We start from the raw sequence: 18,082 nt of genomic DNA on the forward strand, positions 1-18,082 counted from the left end.
TTGTATTGATATTTTTGTATTTGATTCATTTGATTTCCTTTTCAATTTGAAAATTGAAATGGAAGGAAAATGTCTTTCTTTCTTCTTTTTTTTTAAGATTTCTCCTCCCCTTGCTTAGTTAGCTAGTTTGGAATTGTATCACTGAGTATTTTCTGTTGTTTAACATATCCTTAGGCTATTCGATATTTACATTGCTTATTTGTGAGCTGAAAATCCACCTCTTGCTCTTTCTATTCTTAAATGATTGAATAGAACTGGTTTCAATTTTTCATTTAGTTATACTCTTCATAGTAATGCCCTAACTTTCATATACAGGTTTAGTTCTTCAGACTGCTTGTCTATAGGACATGTATTCCGAGTAGGATCACATTTTAATTAAATCTTCCACCCTGTGGCTACATTCTGTTCTTTAACAGGGACGTTTGTGTTTAAGGCAGCTGATGATGTTGTATTTTCATCTGAGATCATAAAGCACAGTGACACTTGCCATCAGAGAAAAATTAAACACATGACCTTGTACTCCTAAAGACCTAGTCCAAATCAAGGTCAGCCTTCTCCTGCTTTGTTACAGAGATTAAAGATCTTTCATTAGAAGGGGTGATGCTCCATGGATGCCCCAGTTAGTGCCCCATGCGGTGCAAGGGAAGCCACAGCGTGCATGGTCTCCCAGGTTGGGGATCCTGGGTTCAGGTCCCGGCTCCACCTCTTAGCAGCCGTGTGAGAACTGGCTAATTCCTTTAGCATCCTGAGTTTGGATTGTTCTCACCCATACAATGAGGAAAATAATGAGACCACCCTTAACACATTGGTTTTGAGGATTAAGTGAGAGAAGGAAAGGATTTAGCCACAGTCCCTGAAACAACAGTGCTAAGTAAATCTTGTCAGGTTGTACATTTAATTTTTTTTTCAGCCATACCTAAATCATAGCTTTCTCCCCCATTAAAGAAAGTATATGGATATTCAAATTACTGAGAGTGATATTATTGTGAAGATGGTCTGTTTTATTCATTAAAAAAAAATGTTCACCAACTGTGTTACATATAATTATTGGGCAACAAATCATCAATGTTGCCAATCATTATGACACATTTTCTTAGGAAATTACTAACAAGGTATTTCCCAATCCTATGTCTTGAGCCCTACCTGGGGAAAAGTAATTGAATAAACTGGCAAACGGAATTCTCCATCATACTAAAACTATAGCTACTTAGTCACATAGATAGTATTTAGGGGTCCAAGAGAAAAATATTTATGATGAGTGCTGCCTTAAAATGGTAAATCTGCCATCAGCTAACACGGATTTTATAATGTGCAAAAACCCAAGGTCAATAGAAAGGCAAACTGGAAGAGTTATATTTTCTGTTAATATAGAATTCAATAGATTAGGAGCAGAGAGAGAAGAAGACTGAAAATTTGAAACTGGATGTAGTCACACAAGAGTATTGCAGTGTCTAAGAGCTGATAAGGGCTTTAAGGAAATTTAGAAATCTTTGAAGGAATGGTTGATATGATCAAGGCTTGTCCATAAGAAAAGAGAACTAGAATAATTGAGAATACCAGTGGATTCCAATCTCAGTGAAGGGAACTACAGAATCCCCAGGGGCTTACTTGAAGAATATTTGGGAATGAATGTGACTTGAATTTAAAAAGAAATAACAAATGTTTTAAAAAATACTCTATAGATGTGATACATAGTGCATCATATAATTTAAGAAGCAAATGAACATTAAAAATTGTATTTTAGAAAGCCTGAATTTTCACATTTTAGAGAATTTTAGAAAGTTTAAATTTTTCTTTAACAATGATGATTTGCTTTTATTCATTCCTTCCTTTATTCGATAAATAAATATTGGGCACCCAGTTCAACAATATACAAGGAGGAAAAGAGATAATTCTGCCACTTGCCCAGACGATGGTAATGTCTTCCCTGAGTGTGTTCTCACATGTGCCCACACTTTATAATAATTTGTAGAAGAAAAGTCATTCGGACTTAAAGATTCGCCATCACTTAATAATACAGTCCTGGGGCAGCTCCACACTTGAATGCCTGTTCTTTTTTTTCCACTGGGAGAAGCTGAAAGAAAAGTCATTATAGGGTCTGATTCTGGGGCAAGTGAAGCTGACCTGACCTTTTAATTAAAATTTACATAATTGGTGCTCAGATTTTTGATATCCAACAACCCATCAGCAGCAGTAAAGACCTAGGAAGAGACCTAAGAGGAATCAGGCAAGAGAACGGAGGCAGGGGTTCCAAATTCCACCCTTCTCTCTCCGTCTAGAATCCAGAGTAAGCATTTGGGTTGCCCCATTAAGGCTCTTTTTAAATGGATGCAATCCTGGATGCTGCTTCTTTAGAGTCGGTGAATAAGGGAACATTTATAGTGGAACAAACCAAGATTGTAGCAGATGGATTTGTCTTTAGTGAAATAAATCAGAGCCCTTCAGTTTTCTTCTTTGACCTTGTATAATAGTGTAAGGTCATGAGTGGTTAAGGGTTTGGACTTTGGAGTCAGACACTTGGATTTGGAGTGAGCTGTCACTTAGCAGCTGAGTGACCTTGAATTCATTGTTGAACCTCCCAGGGACTGAAACTACTCTTTGTGTAGAATAGGAATGGCAATGATGGTATCTAACCATAGTGCTGTTAAAAGTTTCATTATAATAGAGAACCATTGTGTACATGCATAAATCAGTGCCTGGCATGGTGGGAAATCCTCCATACATATAGGCTCTTGTTTTAATTATGCATTATCTCCTTAATATGCTTTTTTTTTTTTTCTTTTTTGGCCACCCTGCTGAGTATGGGGTTCCTGGGCTAGGGACCAGATCTGAGCCTGAAGTTTCAACGTACACCAATGCTGCAGCAATATGGAATTCTTAACCCACTGTGCTGCGCTGGGGCTCAAACCTGCATCCCAACACTCTGGAAGTGCTGTCAATCCCATTGCACCACAGTGAGAACTCCTCCTTAATATACTTTTAAGACACTCTGCCCAAATGGGGTGAAACTAGTTATACCCGTGCAGCCTTTATCTGTTAGAATTACATTCAGCTTAACCACAGTGATTTAACCAGAAGGATCTGTTTCTTCCACATAATGAGAAGTTCAAAAATAGGCAAGGAGTTCCTATTGTGGCTCAGCGGAAACAAATCCGACTAGTAACCATGAGGTTGGAGGTTGGATCCCTGGCCTCACCCAGTGGGTTAAGGATCTGGTGTTGCCGTGAGCTGTGGCATAGGTCGCAGATGGGGTTTGGATCTGGTGTTGCTGTGACTGTGGCTGTGGCTGTGAGCTACAGCTCTAATTCGACCCCTACCCTGGGAATTTCCAGTGCTGGGTTGTGGCCCTAAAAAGACAAAGAAAAAAAAATAAACATAAATAGGCAATATAGGGCTGGTACAGCTGTTTGAGGACCAAGCCTTCTAATTCTTCCCTCTACCAGCCTATCATATGGCTTTCATCTTCATGGTTGAAAGAAGGCTGCTCTTGCACCAGACATCCAAGGAGGAAGAGCCCAGGCTGAAAGCCCTTTTCACGCAACTGTCTTTTTTTCAGGAAGCAGGAAGAAAGCCAGAGAATCTTCCTCCAGGAACTCCCACCAATATCTCCTAGACCTGAGCTATGCTTCAGGGTGAGCCCCTAAGAGCAGTGGGAGCTGGGAAGGGAAGGGCATGTTTTTTAACGAGGCACATTGCCACCCTAAAGAAAAAAAGTGTAGCTCTGTTGGATATTGAATAAGGAGTCAGCAGTGTCTGCCACAAAGAGACAAGAATGACTCTGCTCCCAGGCCTGAAGGTTTTCTAACAGAGATTTATAAATGTCCTCAACACTGGGACATGCCAAGGGCATTTGCTAAGACTTTCATCCCACCATCCTCATTCAGAAGAGAAGTGGTCACTGGTCTTTGTAACTGGCAAGATAATAACCAAAGCCCCCCCCCCCTTTTTTTTTTTGGTCTTTTTGCTATTTCTTGGGCCGCTCCCACGGCATATGGAGGTTCCCAGGCTAGGGGTCGAATCAGAGCTGTAGCCACTGGCCTACACCAGAGCCACAGCAACGCGGGATCTGAGCCGCATCTGCAACGCCGGATCGTTATCCCACCAAGCAAGGGCAGGGATCGAATCCGCAACCTCATGGTTCCTAGTCGGATTCGTTAACCACTGCGCCACGGCGGGAACTCCAACCAAAGCCCTTTAGATGTCAGTCCGGAATCAATATTGTCGGTTTGCTTCCATGTTGCAATGTAAAATTTGATTGCCATTTAGTTCAACAATCATCTTGATGACGTAACAGTCTCATTTATTCAGTACACATTTATTGAAGCTCCATTCATCTTGGAAACACAAATAGAGGGAAAATGTAAAAACAGCATCCAAATGTTTGATGGATTTCTTTTTTTTTTTTTTTTTTTTGGCTTTTTAGGTCCGCACCTATGGCAGATGGAAGTTCCCAGGCTAGGGGTCAAATTGGAGCTACAGCTGCTGGCCTACATCACAGCCACAGCAACTCGGGGCCCAAGCCTAGCCTGCAACTATACCACAGCCCATGGCAACACCAGATCCCCAACCTGCTGATCGAGGCCAGGGATGGAACCCACATCCTCATGGATCCTAGTCAAGTTCATTAACCGCTGAGCCACAAAGGGAAGTCCTTGGTGGATTTCTTGTTAAGGTGAAGTTATATGGAGATGACAGACATCAGTTGGCTAAATTCTTCCAGTGACTCTGTTTGGATGCTTAGAGAAGTTCCTCGAGGTGCTCAAGTTCTGTGTGATCAGCTTCACTGGAATCAGGGGTACCGAGTCCCAGCCACTTTCTACTGGCAGTGATCAAGGTCCACTTCTCTTCTATTGATTTTAAGTGACCTGCATAAAAAACCAGATGTGGGGAGTTCCCATTGTGGCTCAGTGGGATAAGAACCCAATGTAGTCTCCGTGAGGATGCAGGTTCAATCCCTTGCTCAGTGGGTTAAGGATAAGGCGTTGCTGCAAGCTGTGGCATAGGTTGTAGATGCACCTACGTGGCTGTGGTGTAGGCCGGCAGCTGTAGCTCTGATTCCACCACTAGCCTGGGAACTTCCGTATGCCTTTGGTGTTATTATACAAATTATATCCAGAATTATGCAAAAAAAAAAAAAATACCATCAAACCTTTCTGGTTCATCCCAGGCTGTTTTCTAATAACCAGTGTCACAAACCCATGTTGTTTGTAGGCTTTGGCATTGATGTATTATGGTTGAGAGGAGCTTAAAGGAGACTGTGAGGCAATTACTTCCGTTCTCTGGGCCTCGGTTTCCTTATGTGTGAAAAGAGAACATGGACCAAGATTAAGGTTAAGGTCCCTCCCTGATCGAAGGTTTGGGGCAGGATGGAGCCTTAGTGACTGGAAATCTTGATTCTCTTTCTCCATCCTGTGTAAGTTGTGGGGTGCACTGGAGTGAGAGAGGTCCTAGAATCTTACGCCTCAGTTTCATCTTCATGGAAAGGAAGGAGTGAGATTTGAAGAAGTCCGAGTTCTCCACTTGATCTAATATCTGTCAAGGAATGTTTGACAGCACTCCCTCCTAGATTGTACCAGATGGATTTATTTCCTGAAAATTTTTGGAGAAATACTTCTTAGATTTATGCATGGACTTTAATGTTCAAGTTTGTTAAGCATTATGAGCCCGAAGAAGATCAAGGCTGTGCACTCTTTTATGCCTAAGAATCTCCACCCAGTATTTTTAATTGAGCACAGATTGACTCTTGCTAAATTCTGCTATCTTAGCTGTTCCTTGATCTGACATCTTGACCAGCGGAAAAATCCCATACTTTGAGGGATTGTTTGGAATGATCTTTAAAGGAGGATTTGGTTGCACCAAGACCTGCAGAGAGGTGGTTATAAGCAACCTAATAGACTTGTTAGGACCTGACAAATTACTGTAGGTTGAAGTGACCTTTTAAAGGAAAAAGTGTTCCCATTGTGGCTCAGTGGAAACAAACCGGACTAGTATCCATGAGAACGCAGGTTCAATCCCTGCCCCACTCAGTGGGTCACGGATCTGGCTTTGCTATGAGCTGTGTAGGTGTAGGTCGCAGACGCAGCTCAGATCCCTAGTGGCTATAACTGTGGTGTAGGCTGGCAGCTGCAGCTCCGATTCAACTCCTAGCCTGAGAACGTCCATGTGCCACAAGTGCAGCCCTAAAGAGAAAAAAATAAAATAAAGGAAAAAGCATTTGTCAAATGATATAGAACTACACACACTGGGGCAAAGATACTAACCCCCTCAAGAGTTCTAAAATTACAGCCAACTCTTTAATTTGCAAGCAGCCCTTGGAAGGTAGCAGCTTGTCTTAAGCCCTCAAAAGCAAAGCATAGGGCCAGTGGGAACAAGGACTAACCAGAAAAATCACATGCCCTGCCTGGAGAACGACTGGGTAGGTTTTAACCTACTCACGAGTACTGACTCTAAAGACAGAGGGTTTCAGAATTTCATTTGAGATATGCCTCGAAACTCTCCAGGCTTGATGATGAAAGAAAGAAGGAATCAAAATACCATCTGTCATAATGGAAAACCCACGTGGCCCCCAGAGCCTCTTCCCCATTGAGCAGCTGATGCGGATTTAGTCAATCTGGACAGTTATTTATGTGTTGAGGTCACATTTTGGCCAGTCTTTTGCTTTACGGCTTTAACCAAATAAAGCCTTCTCCCTCCACATTTCTCTTGCCAAAGTCAGGTTGAGCGATGATTCTTTGGGAGGATTGTTCTGGCAGGAGAAACAGGGATCTTCTCACACAGCGAAGCACACCGGCAAAGCCGGATGATACACCAGTCAGGGAGCTAAACAGTGGTCAAACTGAAAAGAAGCAAACTAAAGGCCTTCCTTTGCCCTTGTTCTTTGAAGGGGTTTTGTTTGTTTGTTTGTTTGTTTATTTGTAACAAAAATGTTCCCCAAATGTCAATGAAAGGCCCAAGGGAACTTTCTTCAGTAATAAGCAGTTCATCTACGAGGGGCTTGGCTTCTAAGATTTTCCCACTTGATCTTCTTGTTCCTTCTTCATTCTACTTCTTGACACACTGAAGTTTCTAACTTCTCTGGGGCTGGAAATATTCTAGGCCTACACTTACAAGAAGAGGGACGGGGGAGTTCCCGTCGTGGCTCAGCAGTTAAGGAACCTGACTAGCATCCACAAGGATGTGGGTTCGATCCCTGGCCTCACTCAGTGGGTTAAAGATCCGGCGTTGCCATGAGCTGTGGTGTAGGTCGCAGACGCGGCTCAGATCCTGCGTTGCTGCGGCTCTGGCGTAGGCTGATGGCTATAGCTCGGATTCGACCCCTAGCCTGGGAACCTCCATATTCCGCGGGTACGACCCCCAAAAGACAAAAAAAAAGAAGGGGGTTGGAAAGAAACCCTAGTGTCTATGAATTGTTGCTGAATCTACACCTGTCCACTGGTAACCAAGAATTTAAACGCAGAGCCAAGACACCAGAGGAGAAAGAAAAATCCCTCTCTTGTGTTGAAGGCTTTGGCAGTGATTCGAGAGGCCCCTTTGGCTTGGAGGAGCTTCAGTGAGATGGCGGGTCTGATCCCAGCTGGGTTACCTGGGCAGTTACTTCCGTCCTCTGGGCCTTGGTTTCCTTATGTGTAAAAAGAGACTATTGAGCAAGATTAAGGTTAAGGTTCCCCCCTGAGCAAAGGTTGGGGGCAGGATGGAGTGGAGCCTTAGTGACTCTGGAAACGTTGATTCTGTTTCTCAGCCCCGTACAGGTTGTGGGGTGCACTGGGATGGACAAGGTCCTGTAATTTTATGCCGTGGTTTCATCCTCATGGAAATGAAAGATGTGGATTCAAAGAAAGTTGCATCCTCTACTGAGCCAGTTGAGTTTAATAGAACTGCCTCACAGAGTCTACCAGATGGGTTTATTTTATGGAAATTTTTGGAGAAATCCTTGATGGGTTTTATCTTCCCAGGACCTGTGCATGAAATGAGACATGTCCTCTTGGGTCACTAGATCCCAAGAGCAAGTTTGATATACTGTCCCATTATGAATGAGGGGCCTCTGGTCACTGTAAAGGGGACATGCTAAGAGGCTCGTATGGGACCTGTAAAGATGGGGTAACCCTCCAAACACCCTGTTCCCATAGTCCCAACTAAGGGATAAAAGTGCTTGTTCCTGTGCACCAATTTACTTCATTTAAAACAAAAACAAAAATGCATTTAAGGAAGAGGGAGACACCCTAATGGCATTCAAAGCAAAGACCGTAGTTGGAAAAGTAGAAAAACATCCAATCAGATAGTACTGAGTAGCCAGGAATTTAGAGGAACAATTTATGGCTATCTCAGGACACAGAGGGTAAGAGGATAAAGAGAAATAAAAATGCCTTGTAGGAGACAAAATCCTCTGAGATACTGGATAAGAAATAGATAATCATTTAACAAGTATTTTGCTATAAAAGAAATGAAAATCATTCACAGCTTCTTAAAATAATGAAACAAATATTAAGGGGTATGGGAATAAAGATGAAGAAGAGCAAATTCTTAAAAATAATACTTCTATTCCAAACTTCATAACTTTGGACTGATTTAAAAGTAGTTAGCGTTAAGTGAATTTTTCTGTTTTGTGTTATGTTTCAATCAAAGGTTTTTAAAAAGCAAATTTCTTAATAATCTTAAAACCTTTTTAAAAGGTTTTTTAGTGGAACAAAAGGAGAGCATTAACATGGAAATGGGCTCAGTTAGCCAAACACTTATTGCTATTGACAGTGAATGTGGAGAATTCTTCACAGGATGCATGTGTCTTGGAATAAAGCTTGTCAAAAGCCAGACCTAACATCCAAAGTCCTAAGACCAAGTGTAATGATGGGAGGGGTTTCAATTAAGAATGTCCCATGGGAGTTCCCGGTGTGGCGCAGTGGTTAAGGAATCCGACTAGGAACCATGAGTTTGCAAGTTTGATCCCTGGCCTTGCTCAGTGGGTTAAGGATCCGATTAGACCCCTAGCCTGGGAATCTCCACATGCTGCTGGTGTGGCCCTAGAAAAAAAAAGACAAAAAGAAAAAAAAAAAAAAAGAATGTCCCATGGCAGCTCAGCAGGTTAAGGATGCAGTTTGAGATGGGGCTTGAAAATGAATTTGTGTGCGGAAGTGCTTAGATGGGGAGTCGCTTATGGTGGAGGCATAGTTGGTTCAAAAGCATTGGTGGAGTTCCCGTTGTGACTTAGCAGTAATAAACCTGACTAGTGTTGGTGAGGATGTAGGTTCGATCCTGGCCTCGCTCAGTGGGTTAAAGATCCGGCATTGCTGTGGCTGTGGTGTAGGCCGGCAACTGTAGCTCCTATTCGACCTCTAGCCTGGGAACCTCCATTTGTCGAGGGTGTGGTCCTAAAAAAAAAAAAAAAAAAAAAAAAGACAAAAGCATTGACAGCTCCAAAGGGACTTGCTTGTTCCCCGGAGGCCAGTTGCTAACTCCACTGAGCGCTGGGTGGCAGGAGGTGAGGTAGGGGGCTGAAGGTGGGAGACGGCTGGGCCGGAATGTGAGGGCTCTCTGGATCCACGTGCAGGAGCCTGGCCTTGGGGAGCCATTGGAGCACAGGACGTGGAAAACATGAGCTGATTTGTGCCTCGGAAAGATCATTCTGGAACCCTCGAGGAGGGGCTATTGGAATTGAGAGTGTCTGATACCCAGGAGGCTGTTGAGGAGGCCTTTGCAACAATTCTGGTGAACAATGACTCAGATAAGGCAGTGGAGTTCCAGAAAGATCTTTAAGGTATTGTTGGTTTTGGATTTTTTTGTTGTTGTTGTTGTTTTTTGGTTTCCCAAGTTTATCAAAAATCAAAGAACAGAAAAACTACATTAAAATATGGCAATTTTAGGAAGTTCCCTTGTGGCACAGTGGATTAAGGAGCCGTCATTGCTACAGCTGTGGCACAGGTCGCAACTTCGGTGAGGGTTCCATCCTTGGCCTGGGAACTTCAATGTGTCATGGGTTCAGTGAAAAAAGAAGGAAAGAAAAAAAAAAGGCAATTTTAGCTTTCACAGTATCCTCGCATGCAAAAATCCAAACATGGTATTTTTTTGTTAAATCTGTAGCATGTGACCACAGAGGTAGTCAGGCCAATTCAGTCACTTCCCCAGGAAGGAGATGGAGCATGGTGCCTGAGCCGATGGATTGAGCTTTAAAACACACACCCTGGGGATACTCCTCACTGTCCCCCAGTGGTTCTCTTCATGTCGGGCTAGTCTGTATTGCTAACGGGCAGAGATTATTAGCACAGAAAAAAATATATATCGGTTTTTATAAACATTTATCAATAGGTTCACAATTTAAAGAGTTTTAAATATTTTTGCTAACTTTTGCTCAGGAGCTGCAGACAAAGTATGCTGCTCACTCTGGAGCGCCGCCTCCTTGAGAGCCGGGGGTCATGGCTAGCAGCTTTCCAGGGGAGTGGGGCCAATCCTGCTTCTGGAAAGCAGACTTTGGTCACCCCAAAGCCTGGCTTTGCTGGTATCCATCACATTCAGATTTCACACTAGAACCACATGGACAGGTTTTGGTGACTGATTGGATGTGTTGAAAGAGAGAGAGAAGGTGAAATCAAAAAAGATTCTGAGGAGTTCCTGTTGTGGCTCAGCAGAAACGAATCTGACTAGCATCCATGAGGACACAGGTTCCACCCCTGGCCTCACTCAGTGGGTTAAGGATCCAGTGTTGCCATGAGCTGTGGTGTAGATCACAGACACAGCTCAGATCCCACGTTGCCGTGGCTGTGGTGTAGGCTGGCAGCTATAGCTTGGATTCAATCCCTAGCCTGGGAACCTCCATATGCCAAGGGTATGGCCCTAAAAAGACAAAAAAAAAAAAAGGGATTCTGAGGTTTCCCCCATGACATGTGGGTGACAGCATCTCCAGGACATGTGGGAGAACGTGGTATCTTGCTGAGCTTTGTTCAGCTCCAGGAAAAGAGGAGCAGGCCTCAGTACTTGCTTCAGCAAAGTGATCCATCTCCCCCACCCAATGCCCTGGGCCTCCACCCCCAGCCTCTCCCCCGCTGTGATTTCAAGGTCACATTCTGGAATGAGCGTGCTTTGCTCCTCCGTGTAAAATGTAATGGGACAGCAGGTGGTGAGAGGAGCCCATCCCGGGACAAGGCTCAGGGTCCAGGCCCAGGTGTGGCGCCTCTGGCTCCTCCCACCACGGCTGCAGGATGTGCTTCCTGTTAGCACAGCCTTCATGGTTCTAGTGGTTTTCTAGGCCAGTGGAGGGTATTGGACTTTTCATGATGCTTCAACTCCTCGAGTGTGTGACTAATACTTGAAAGAATTATTAAGAAACTTCTTCCTTTTTAATTGCATTTACTTGTTCAGTATGTGACCCAATTAGTTCATTCTTGTTGTGAATGTATTGGAAGACCCTGTACCCTTTTGATCTCTCCTTATAATTATTACTCTTATCCTCCTTTGAAGCGCTGTTTTGATTACACACTTCAAAAGAACCACTAAAATACCCTCTCGTCGCTGTCCGGTGGAAATGGCCATGGCCTGAACTCAAGGACAGTCATCTGAGAGTGATTCTGGTCCTTACAGTTCAGAGCCCTGTCCCTCCCTCTTCACCTCCCCTCCCCCACAATCCCTCCCCTTCCCCTCTGAGGTTTGCAGCCACACATTCCTTTTCTAATAAAAAGACCGGCTCTTCTCTTTGAGGCCCGAAGAGCTGCATTTAACAAACACAGATAAATCAATAGATGTGCCTTATCAGTGTTAGGATTGCTGGCAGGTGCCACACAGCAAACATTTTTGCAATTTCACCATCATTCCCCCCTTTCCAAACATACGTTCGTATGTGTTTCTTCTTTCCTGAGGTTACACTCTCTGGTAGATCTGAATTCAAATGAACATTGATCCAGGCGACTCCCCCAAAACAGAGGGAGCCTGCATTTGCATTTGGGAAGCACTTTGAACCAAATCAGGGGAACCCAAGTTCTTTGTTCCAATGTTGTTGCTGCCCAGTGTTTTCATCTGCTCAGATCTTAGGGAAAAGTTCTTTCCACCCTTTAGTTATGGCCACGTGGTACCTGGTTCTAGAAGGTACCATGATGCAGTAAGAACATTCACAGTCATTTACTGAGGTGAAGGACAGGATGTTGACTCTGTGAATTACATTGTCTTGCTCTTCGGAGTCAGGCCTAAAGCCCCATTAGTGGTGAAGACAAGTAAGTGTTCCCTTCCCTCTTTTTGGTATGTTTTGGTACTCTGTCACCTCTGTCCTTATCTTACTGTAGAAGGAAGGTCTGCGTCATTCCTTACAGTTCAGTGCGAAAATTAGAGGTAACCCGATGGATGATGAGAAAATAAAAACATTTTAAGATGACAAGAGATGGTATTAACGTTTTCAGGGATTTTACTCATGACTGTGAATTACGTACAGATGGACTTGTGACTTTCGTCATTTCCCTCAATACGATGAGACCTTTGGGGAAATTCTGGTCGTATACTCTTGTATAAACCTCCCTAGAGTTTTATGTGGAGCAGTGTCGGAGTCCGTTCTGGCTGCCATAACAAAATACCCCAGACTGGGGAGCTTATAATCAAGAAAAATGTTTACGCTCACTGCCCTGGAGGTGGGAAACCCTAGATCTGGGTACCATCGTGGTCGGGTGGGGCCCTCCTCCCCCACAGATTGCCTACTTCTTGCTGTGCCCACACATGGCAAAAAGGGTCAGGTTGCCCTGTGGGGCCTCTTTTTTAAGGGCACTAATCCCACTTGTGAGGATCCAACCTCATGACTTAATCACCTTCCTGAGGTCTCACCTCCAAAAAGCATCACCTTGAGCAGTAGGCTTTCAACAAATGAATTTAGGGGGAACCCACACATTCAGACCATAGCAAGCCGTGTGCAGTTGTCATTCCTGCATCTGTGTTACATTACCTTCCTCCCTAAAGGTTTTGCCCAACCCAGACTCTAGGGCACGGCTTTTTTTTTTTCCTCCCCATTAAGGGCCGTGAGAGTGTATTTCCTTTTAGGAGACTAAATCATTTATTTTTATATATCAGAATCTAAGATTCAACCTTCTTGATTTACTGTCTCATGGCAAGAGTCTACATTTTTGGGCTTTTTAATGTGCAACTCAACCCTTCACTCATTCAGGACATACGTACGGAGCACCAGCTGTATACCAGGTGCAGTGCTAAACTGTGCCATCCCCCTGCTAGCGGGTTGGGGCAGCTGACCTTTAATGAGGAAGAGAGAAAACATGGAGCCTCGAGTAAAAGTGGAATCCCTTTGCCACCACAGCTTACAAGAATGGCATTCTCTGTCTTTTTTTTTTCTTTTTAGGGCCGCACTTTCGACATATGGAGGTTCCCAGGCTAGGGGGTCAAATCGGAGCTGTAGCTGCTGCCCTATGCCAGAGCAACTCAGGATCCGAGCCTCATCTAGGACCTATACCACAGCTCACGGGAATGCCGGATCCTTAACCCACTGAGCTAGACAGGGGATTGGACCTTCGTCCTCATGGATACTAGTCAGATTCATTTCTGTTGAATCATGACGGGAATTCCTCGAGGGCGTGTTCTGATCAGGACTTTCTCCTTGACCAAACGTTAGTCAGGCTCTCCCCCCGCCCCCAGGCCTGAAGGGGAGCAGAATTGGCCACCCCAGCAGGTGCCTCTTGGGCGTGGGGATTATTTTGAGCTGAAAACAACCCAGGCCTGAAAGACTCAGGGTGAACCTTTGAACTTCTCCCCCTAACTGCCGAAAGAGTGTAGATAGGGGGTCTGTGCCTGGAACAGAGCCATCACCAGAAATGTCTGCAAAGAACAGGAGCTGAGTATGATAGGGAAAAACTCTGCAGAGCTGATAGACCAGAGTCCACTTGGCCTCCCGTGGTCTCTGCTGGCCCAGCAAACATTTGTCTAGCAAACCTTTGCTTTTTCACTTCCATGTGAATTGCCTTCCTCTCCATTCAAGTCCCACCCCCACATCCCAACATCCTCTTTTGTCTGTAGCTGCAGGTGGCTTTCTGCAGGTTCCTCAGTTTTCCTGGGTCTCTCCCATGTAGACACATCATTAAATGGTTGTTTCTCTCCTGTTCATCTGTGTCATGTCAGTTCAATTCTTAGAGCAGCCAGAAGAACCTAGAAGGGGAGAGGATCATCTCTTCCTCCTCGGACAACACAGGCCAAGAGTCTCTCTTTGACCAATGATGGCGTTCTTAGAGACACGAAGGGAGCATTACGTGTGGAGGTTACTTGGATTCTGGCGGTTTCCCAGCCGCATTCTTCAGAAGGAAGCCTCTGCTTAGGTCCCGAGTGTTAACTAAACTGGAATGTGTTCTTGTTGCCCTGCTGAGTCCTCATGCTGCTTTGTTCTTTTGGCCCAGAGACAGAAAAGATCGTCCTAGAGGCAGGAAACGGATTGCCGTCCTGGAAATTCAACGACCAGCTTTTCCCCTGTGACGTGTGTGGGAAAGTGTTTGGGCGACAGCAGACGTTGTCTCGGCATCTCTCGCTGCACACAGGTGAGTCCGAGCCCGCTCCCTCCTGCCGCGCCCTCTGGATCGCCGGCTTCAACAAGCTGCCTTTTCTAAGAGACATGTCGCTGGAATGGTGGGATCGTTTTTATCCTGACCTTTTCGAGCCATCTTCCCTGGCAGGTTCAAATAAGACTCTTGGAAAGGGTTTTCGTATTTGTGTTGAAAGGACCCGTTGAGTTCAAGGAGGATTGATGAGAAAAGATACACGTGTGGGTGTGTCCAGGTAAAATCGCTCAGCCCTGAGGAGTTTACTGCCCACATCTTGAGGGTGCAGAGGGGCTGGGGCTGCACCCCATCTTATTATCAGAAGTGGGAGCAGAGCGGGAAAGAGCCCCTTGGTGGAGAAACAGTCTCTTGTCTTTATTTACATAGAATAGTAAAAAATATGGTTTGTTCTGAGTGGTGGGAACTGGAAGAGCAAATAAATAGTAACTTAATCAATGCAGCAATAATAATCCAGGACAAATGGAGTTAGGTCAAAGCGATATTAAATAAAAGCAGAGTTCTCTCATGGTGCAGCAGGTTAAGGATCCTGTGTCGTCACTGCTGTGGTGTGGGTTTAATCTCTGACTCCAGAACTTTCACATGCTGTGGGCAAGTCCACACACACACACACACACACACACACAAAGTAAACAAAAAGAAAGATGGAAAGAAGAAAATGAAGTATTTCAATTTTTACACTGTTAAAAATTCAAAAGTGTCTTATTTACAGGAAACACAAAACAAAGTGAGAAAAAAGGCTTTGTATATCACACAGAGGCAAAAGACAAACAGTATTAGTATAAGATCAGTTTTCTCTTTTTATGTATATATTTTTTTATATTTTGGGGAGCCATGTCCTTATCATGTGGAAGTTCCCAGGCCAGGGATTGAACCCATGTCACCACAGTGACCTGAGCCACTATAATGACAACACTGGATCCTTAACTCACTGGGCTGCAAGGGAACTCTTTAATACTTTTAATCTTAAATATTAAACCACTAAAGACAAAATTTAGTCATATACTTAGCCATGAAGAAAATTTTCACATGTTCAAAAGAGTAGACGTTCTATAGGCCACATTCACTGAGCAAAATTAAATGAAATTTAGAATAACTGAGGATCACAAAATGGCCTACCTAACTGAATCAAAGAAAAGGAAGAAAATCTCAAATTCTAGACTTCCAGAAGGAATGTTAGGAGAACTTCATACAAAACCTGGAACAAACAGCTACAGCTCGGTCCAAGAAACATTTATAGACTTAAATGTTTTAATTAGAAGAGAAGAAAGACAAAAATAAAGGAACTTAGCACGCATCTTAAGGAATTAGTAAAAGACCAAAATCTAGGAAGACCATAAAATCAATAAATCCCTTTAATCTGATGAAGAAAGAAAAATGAAACAAAATAGTCAAACTTAACAATGAAAAAGGAGGCATAATTAGAAAATTTAAGAATTATTGGAGGAGCAGGGCAGAAGGGGCAAAGGCTGAAATTTTAGATGATGTAGATAATTGCAGATAATTTCCAACCTTGACCCACGATGAGGGGAGAATAAATGTGAGTAGGTGTTTCCTTCATGGCTCAGCATTAATAAACCCGTCTAGTGTCCATGAGGACGCAGGTTCAATCCCTGTCCTTGCTCAGTGGGTTAAGGATCCGGTGTTGCTGTGAGCTGTGGTGTAGGTCACAGACTCGGCTCGGATCCCTCATTGCTGTGGCTGTGGTATAGACTGGCAGCTGCAGCTCCAATTCGACCCCTAGCCTGGGAACTTCCATTGAGGCCCTAAAAAGCAAAAAAAGAAAAAGAAAAAGTAAGTAAATCAGTTGCCAAAGGGGAGTTGAGAAAGAAAATAGAAGAGATACATCAGGTCCAGAAACTTTGCCAGCTGGATTCTTTTTTACCTTTTGAGACCAGGAAATTCTGATATTATTCACCTTTTCCAAATGTTAGGAAAAGAAGTTCAACAGTTCATACTTTGAAGAAAAGGTAACCTTAATACCCAAACTTAACAAAAACCTCGTTTATTAATACCAATGCAAAAATCCTAAAGAAAAGACTCTATTCTTTTGTCTTTTTAGGGCCACACCTGCGGCATATGGAGGTTCCCAGGCTGGGGTTGAATCAGAGCCACAGCTGCCGGCCTACACTACAACCCTTGGGAGCAACTCGGGATCCAAGACAAGTCTGTGACCTATACCACAGCTCATGGCAATGCCTGATCCTTAACCCACTGAATGAGGCCAGGGATTGAACCTGTGTCCTCATAGATGCTAGTCAGATTTGTTTCCGCTGAGCCACAACGGAAACTCCAACCTTCGAAAGTATTAACATAGGCGTGACCTGCCTTGTGAAGACTTTTTAGATAGTGACTTTTTTAGATAGTGACAAAGTGTTCCTTTTTCCCCATTTGAAATGAGATTTGAACCCGCCTTCCCTTGATACGTGTAAGTGATCTTTTGCAAGGTGTTGGGATTTCATTTCTGAGTGTGGTTTTGGGTTTTTTTTTTTTTCCTGCTCCTTGTCCCCCAGAGGAAAGAAAATACAAATGCCACTTGTGCCCCTATGCTGCTAAGTGCCGTGCAAACCTGAACCAGCATCTGACCGTGCATTCGGTGAAGCTGGTGAGTACGGACACCGAGGACATTGTCAGCGCTGTCACCTCTGAAGGCAGTGATGGGAAGAAGCACCGTTATTATTACAGGTGAGCCGCCAGTGGAACCCACCAGTCCAGGCGTCCCAGACTTCCTGGAACCTTCCAAGCCCGTCTCTTTGAGGCACAGCTGACAAAGCATCTCCGTCATAGGGCTGACCTCCCTTTTAATATTTGCTTGGTTTGGGTTGAACCCTGTGTTGTGCTGACTCCCCTCCTGGCGTGGGTGGCCCTGGGAGAGTTCATTGAAAGGGAGATAGTCTTGGACATGGCTCAGTGGGTCAGAGATCCAGGAGTGGCAGGACCCTGGAGGTTATTAGCTGTGAGGTCCCTGCATCCAGGAAGCTCCGATCTTTGTATCTTTGTAACGGAGCACCTCGCTGCTTCCTGCGAATGATGCTACGAAGAAAATGAATCTGAGAACTCAGAGGAAATAGTCCTGGAAGAACTGGGTATTTCCCCTGGACTCAGTTACCCTTTAGTACCTGGAAGGTTGTGTTCCTCGCACCACAGTCAACCACGGATCAAGCCTTGGTTTCTATAACATCCAAGTTTTCAGGCTTGCTGTGGAATCCAGCCCGAGTTTATCAGCGCACCAGCCCCACTAATATCTTGGCAAGGCTGCCCTGCGTCTCTTTGCCCAAGGGAATCAGGTGTAGCATCTGGAATCTGTAATTTTTAATTAACTTTATGATTATTTAGCATCGGTAGAGCAAGTATGGGATTGTTACGTTATGCGAGCACTTAATCTGTCTGGCCCAGTGACCGCTTCAGAGGGGCATCTGCAGAAAGCGGGAGAGTTTTCTGACGCGAAGCCTCTTGGTGGGAGGAAGACACGTCGGGGTCTGGATTTTGGAGTGTCGCATGGCCACGAGGCGGCCTCCCTTTAGAAGATCGCTCTTCTCTCTCCCCTCTTCCCCCTCACCCTCTTG

At 44.3% G+C, this 18,082-nt stretch overlaps 1 protein-coding gene across 4 annotated transcripts in view; it reads left to right on the forward strand.

Annotated features, from left to right (window-relative positions):
- ZNF827 (zinc finger protein 827) overlaps positions 1 to 18,082 on the forward strand; it is a 187,000-nt gene that overhangs the window by 153,061 nt on the left and 15,857 nt on the right. For all 4 annotated transcript variants that reach the window (XM_047798519.1, XM_047798520.1, XM_047798518.1 and 1 more), the window contains exons 9-10: positions 14,361 to 14,498; positions 17,030 to 17,201. In XM_047798519.1, coding sequence (XP_047654475.1) covers positions 14,361 to 14,498; positions 17,030 to 17,201 — 310 coding nt within the window. The remainder of the gene's footprint in view (positions 1 to 14,360; positions 14,499 to 17,029; positions 17,202 to 18,082) is intronic.

The sequence above is a fragment of the Phacochoerus africanus genome, chromosome 10, assembly GCF_016906955.1.
Source record: "Phacochoerus africanus isolate WHEZ1 chromosome 10, ROS_Pafr_v1, whole genome shotgun sequence".
Classification (NCBI taxonomy): Eukaryota; Metazoa; Chordata; class Mammalia; order Artiodactyla; family Suidae; genus Phacochoerus; species Phacochoerus africanus.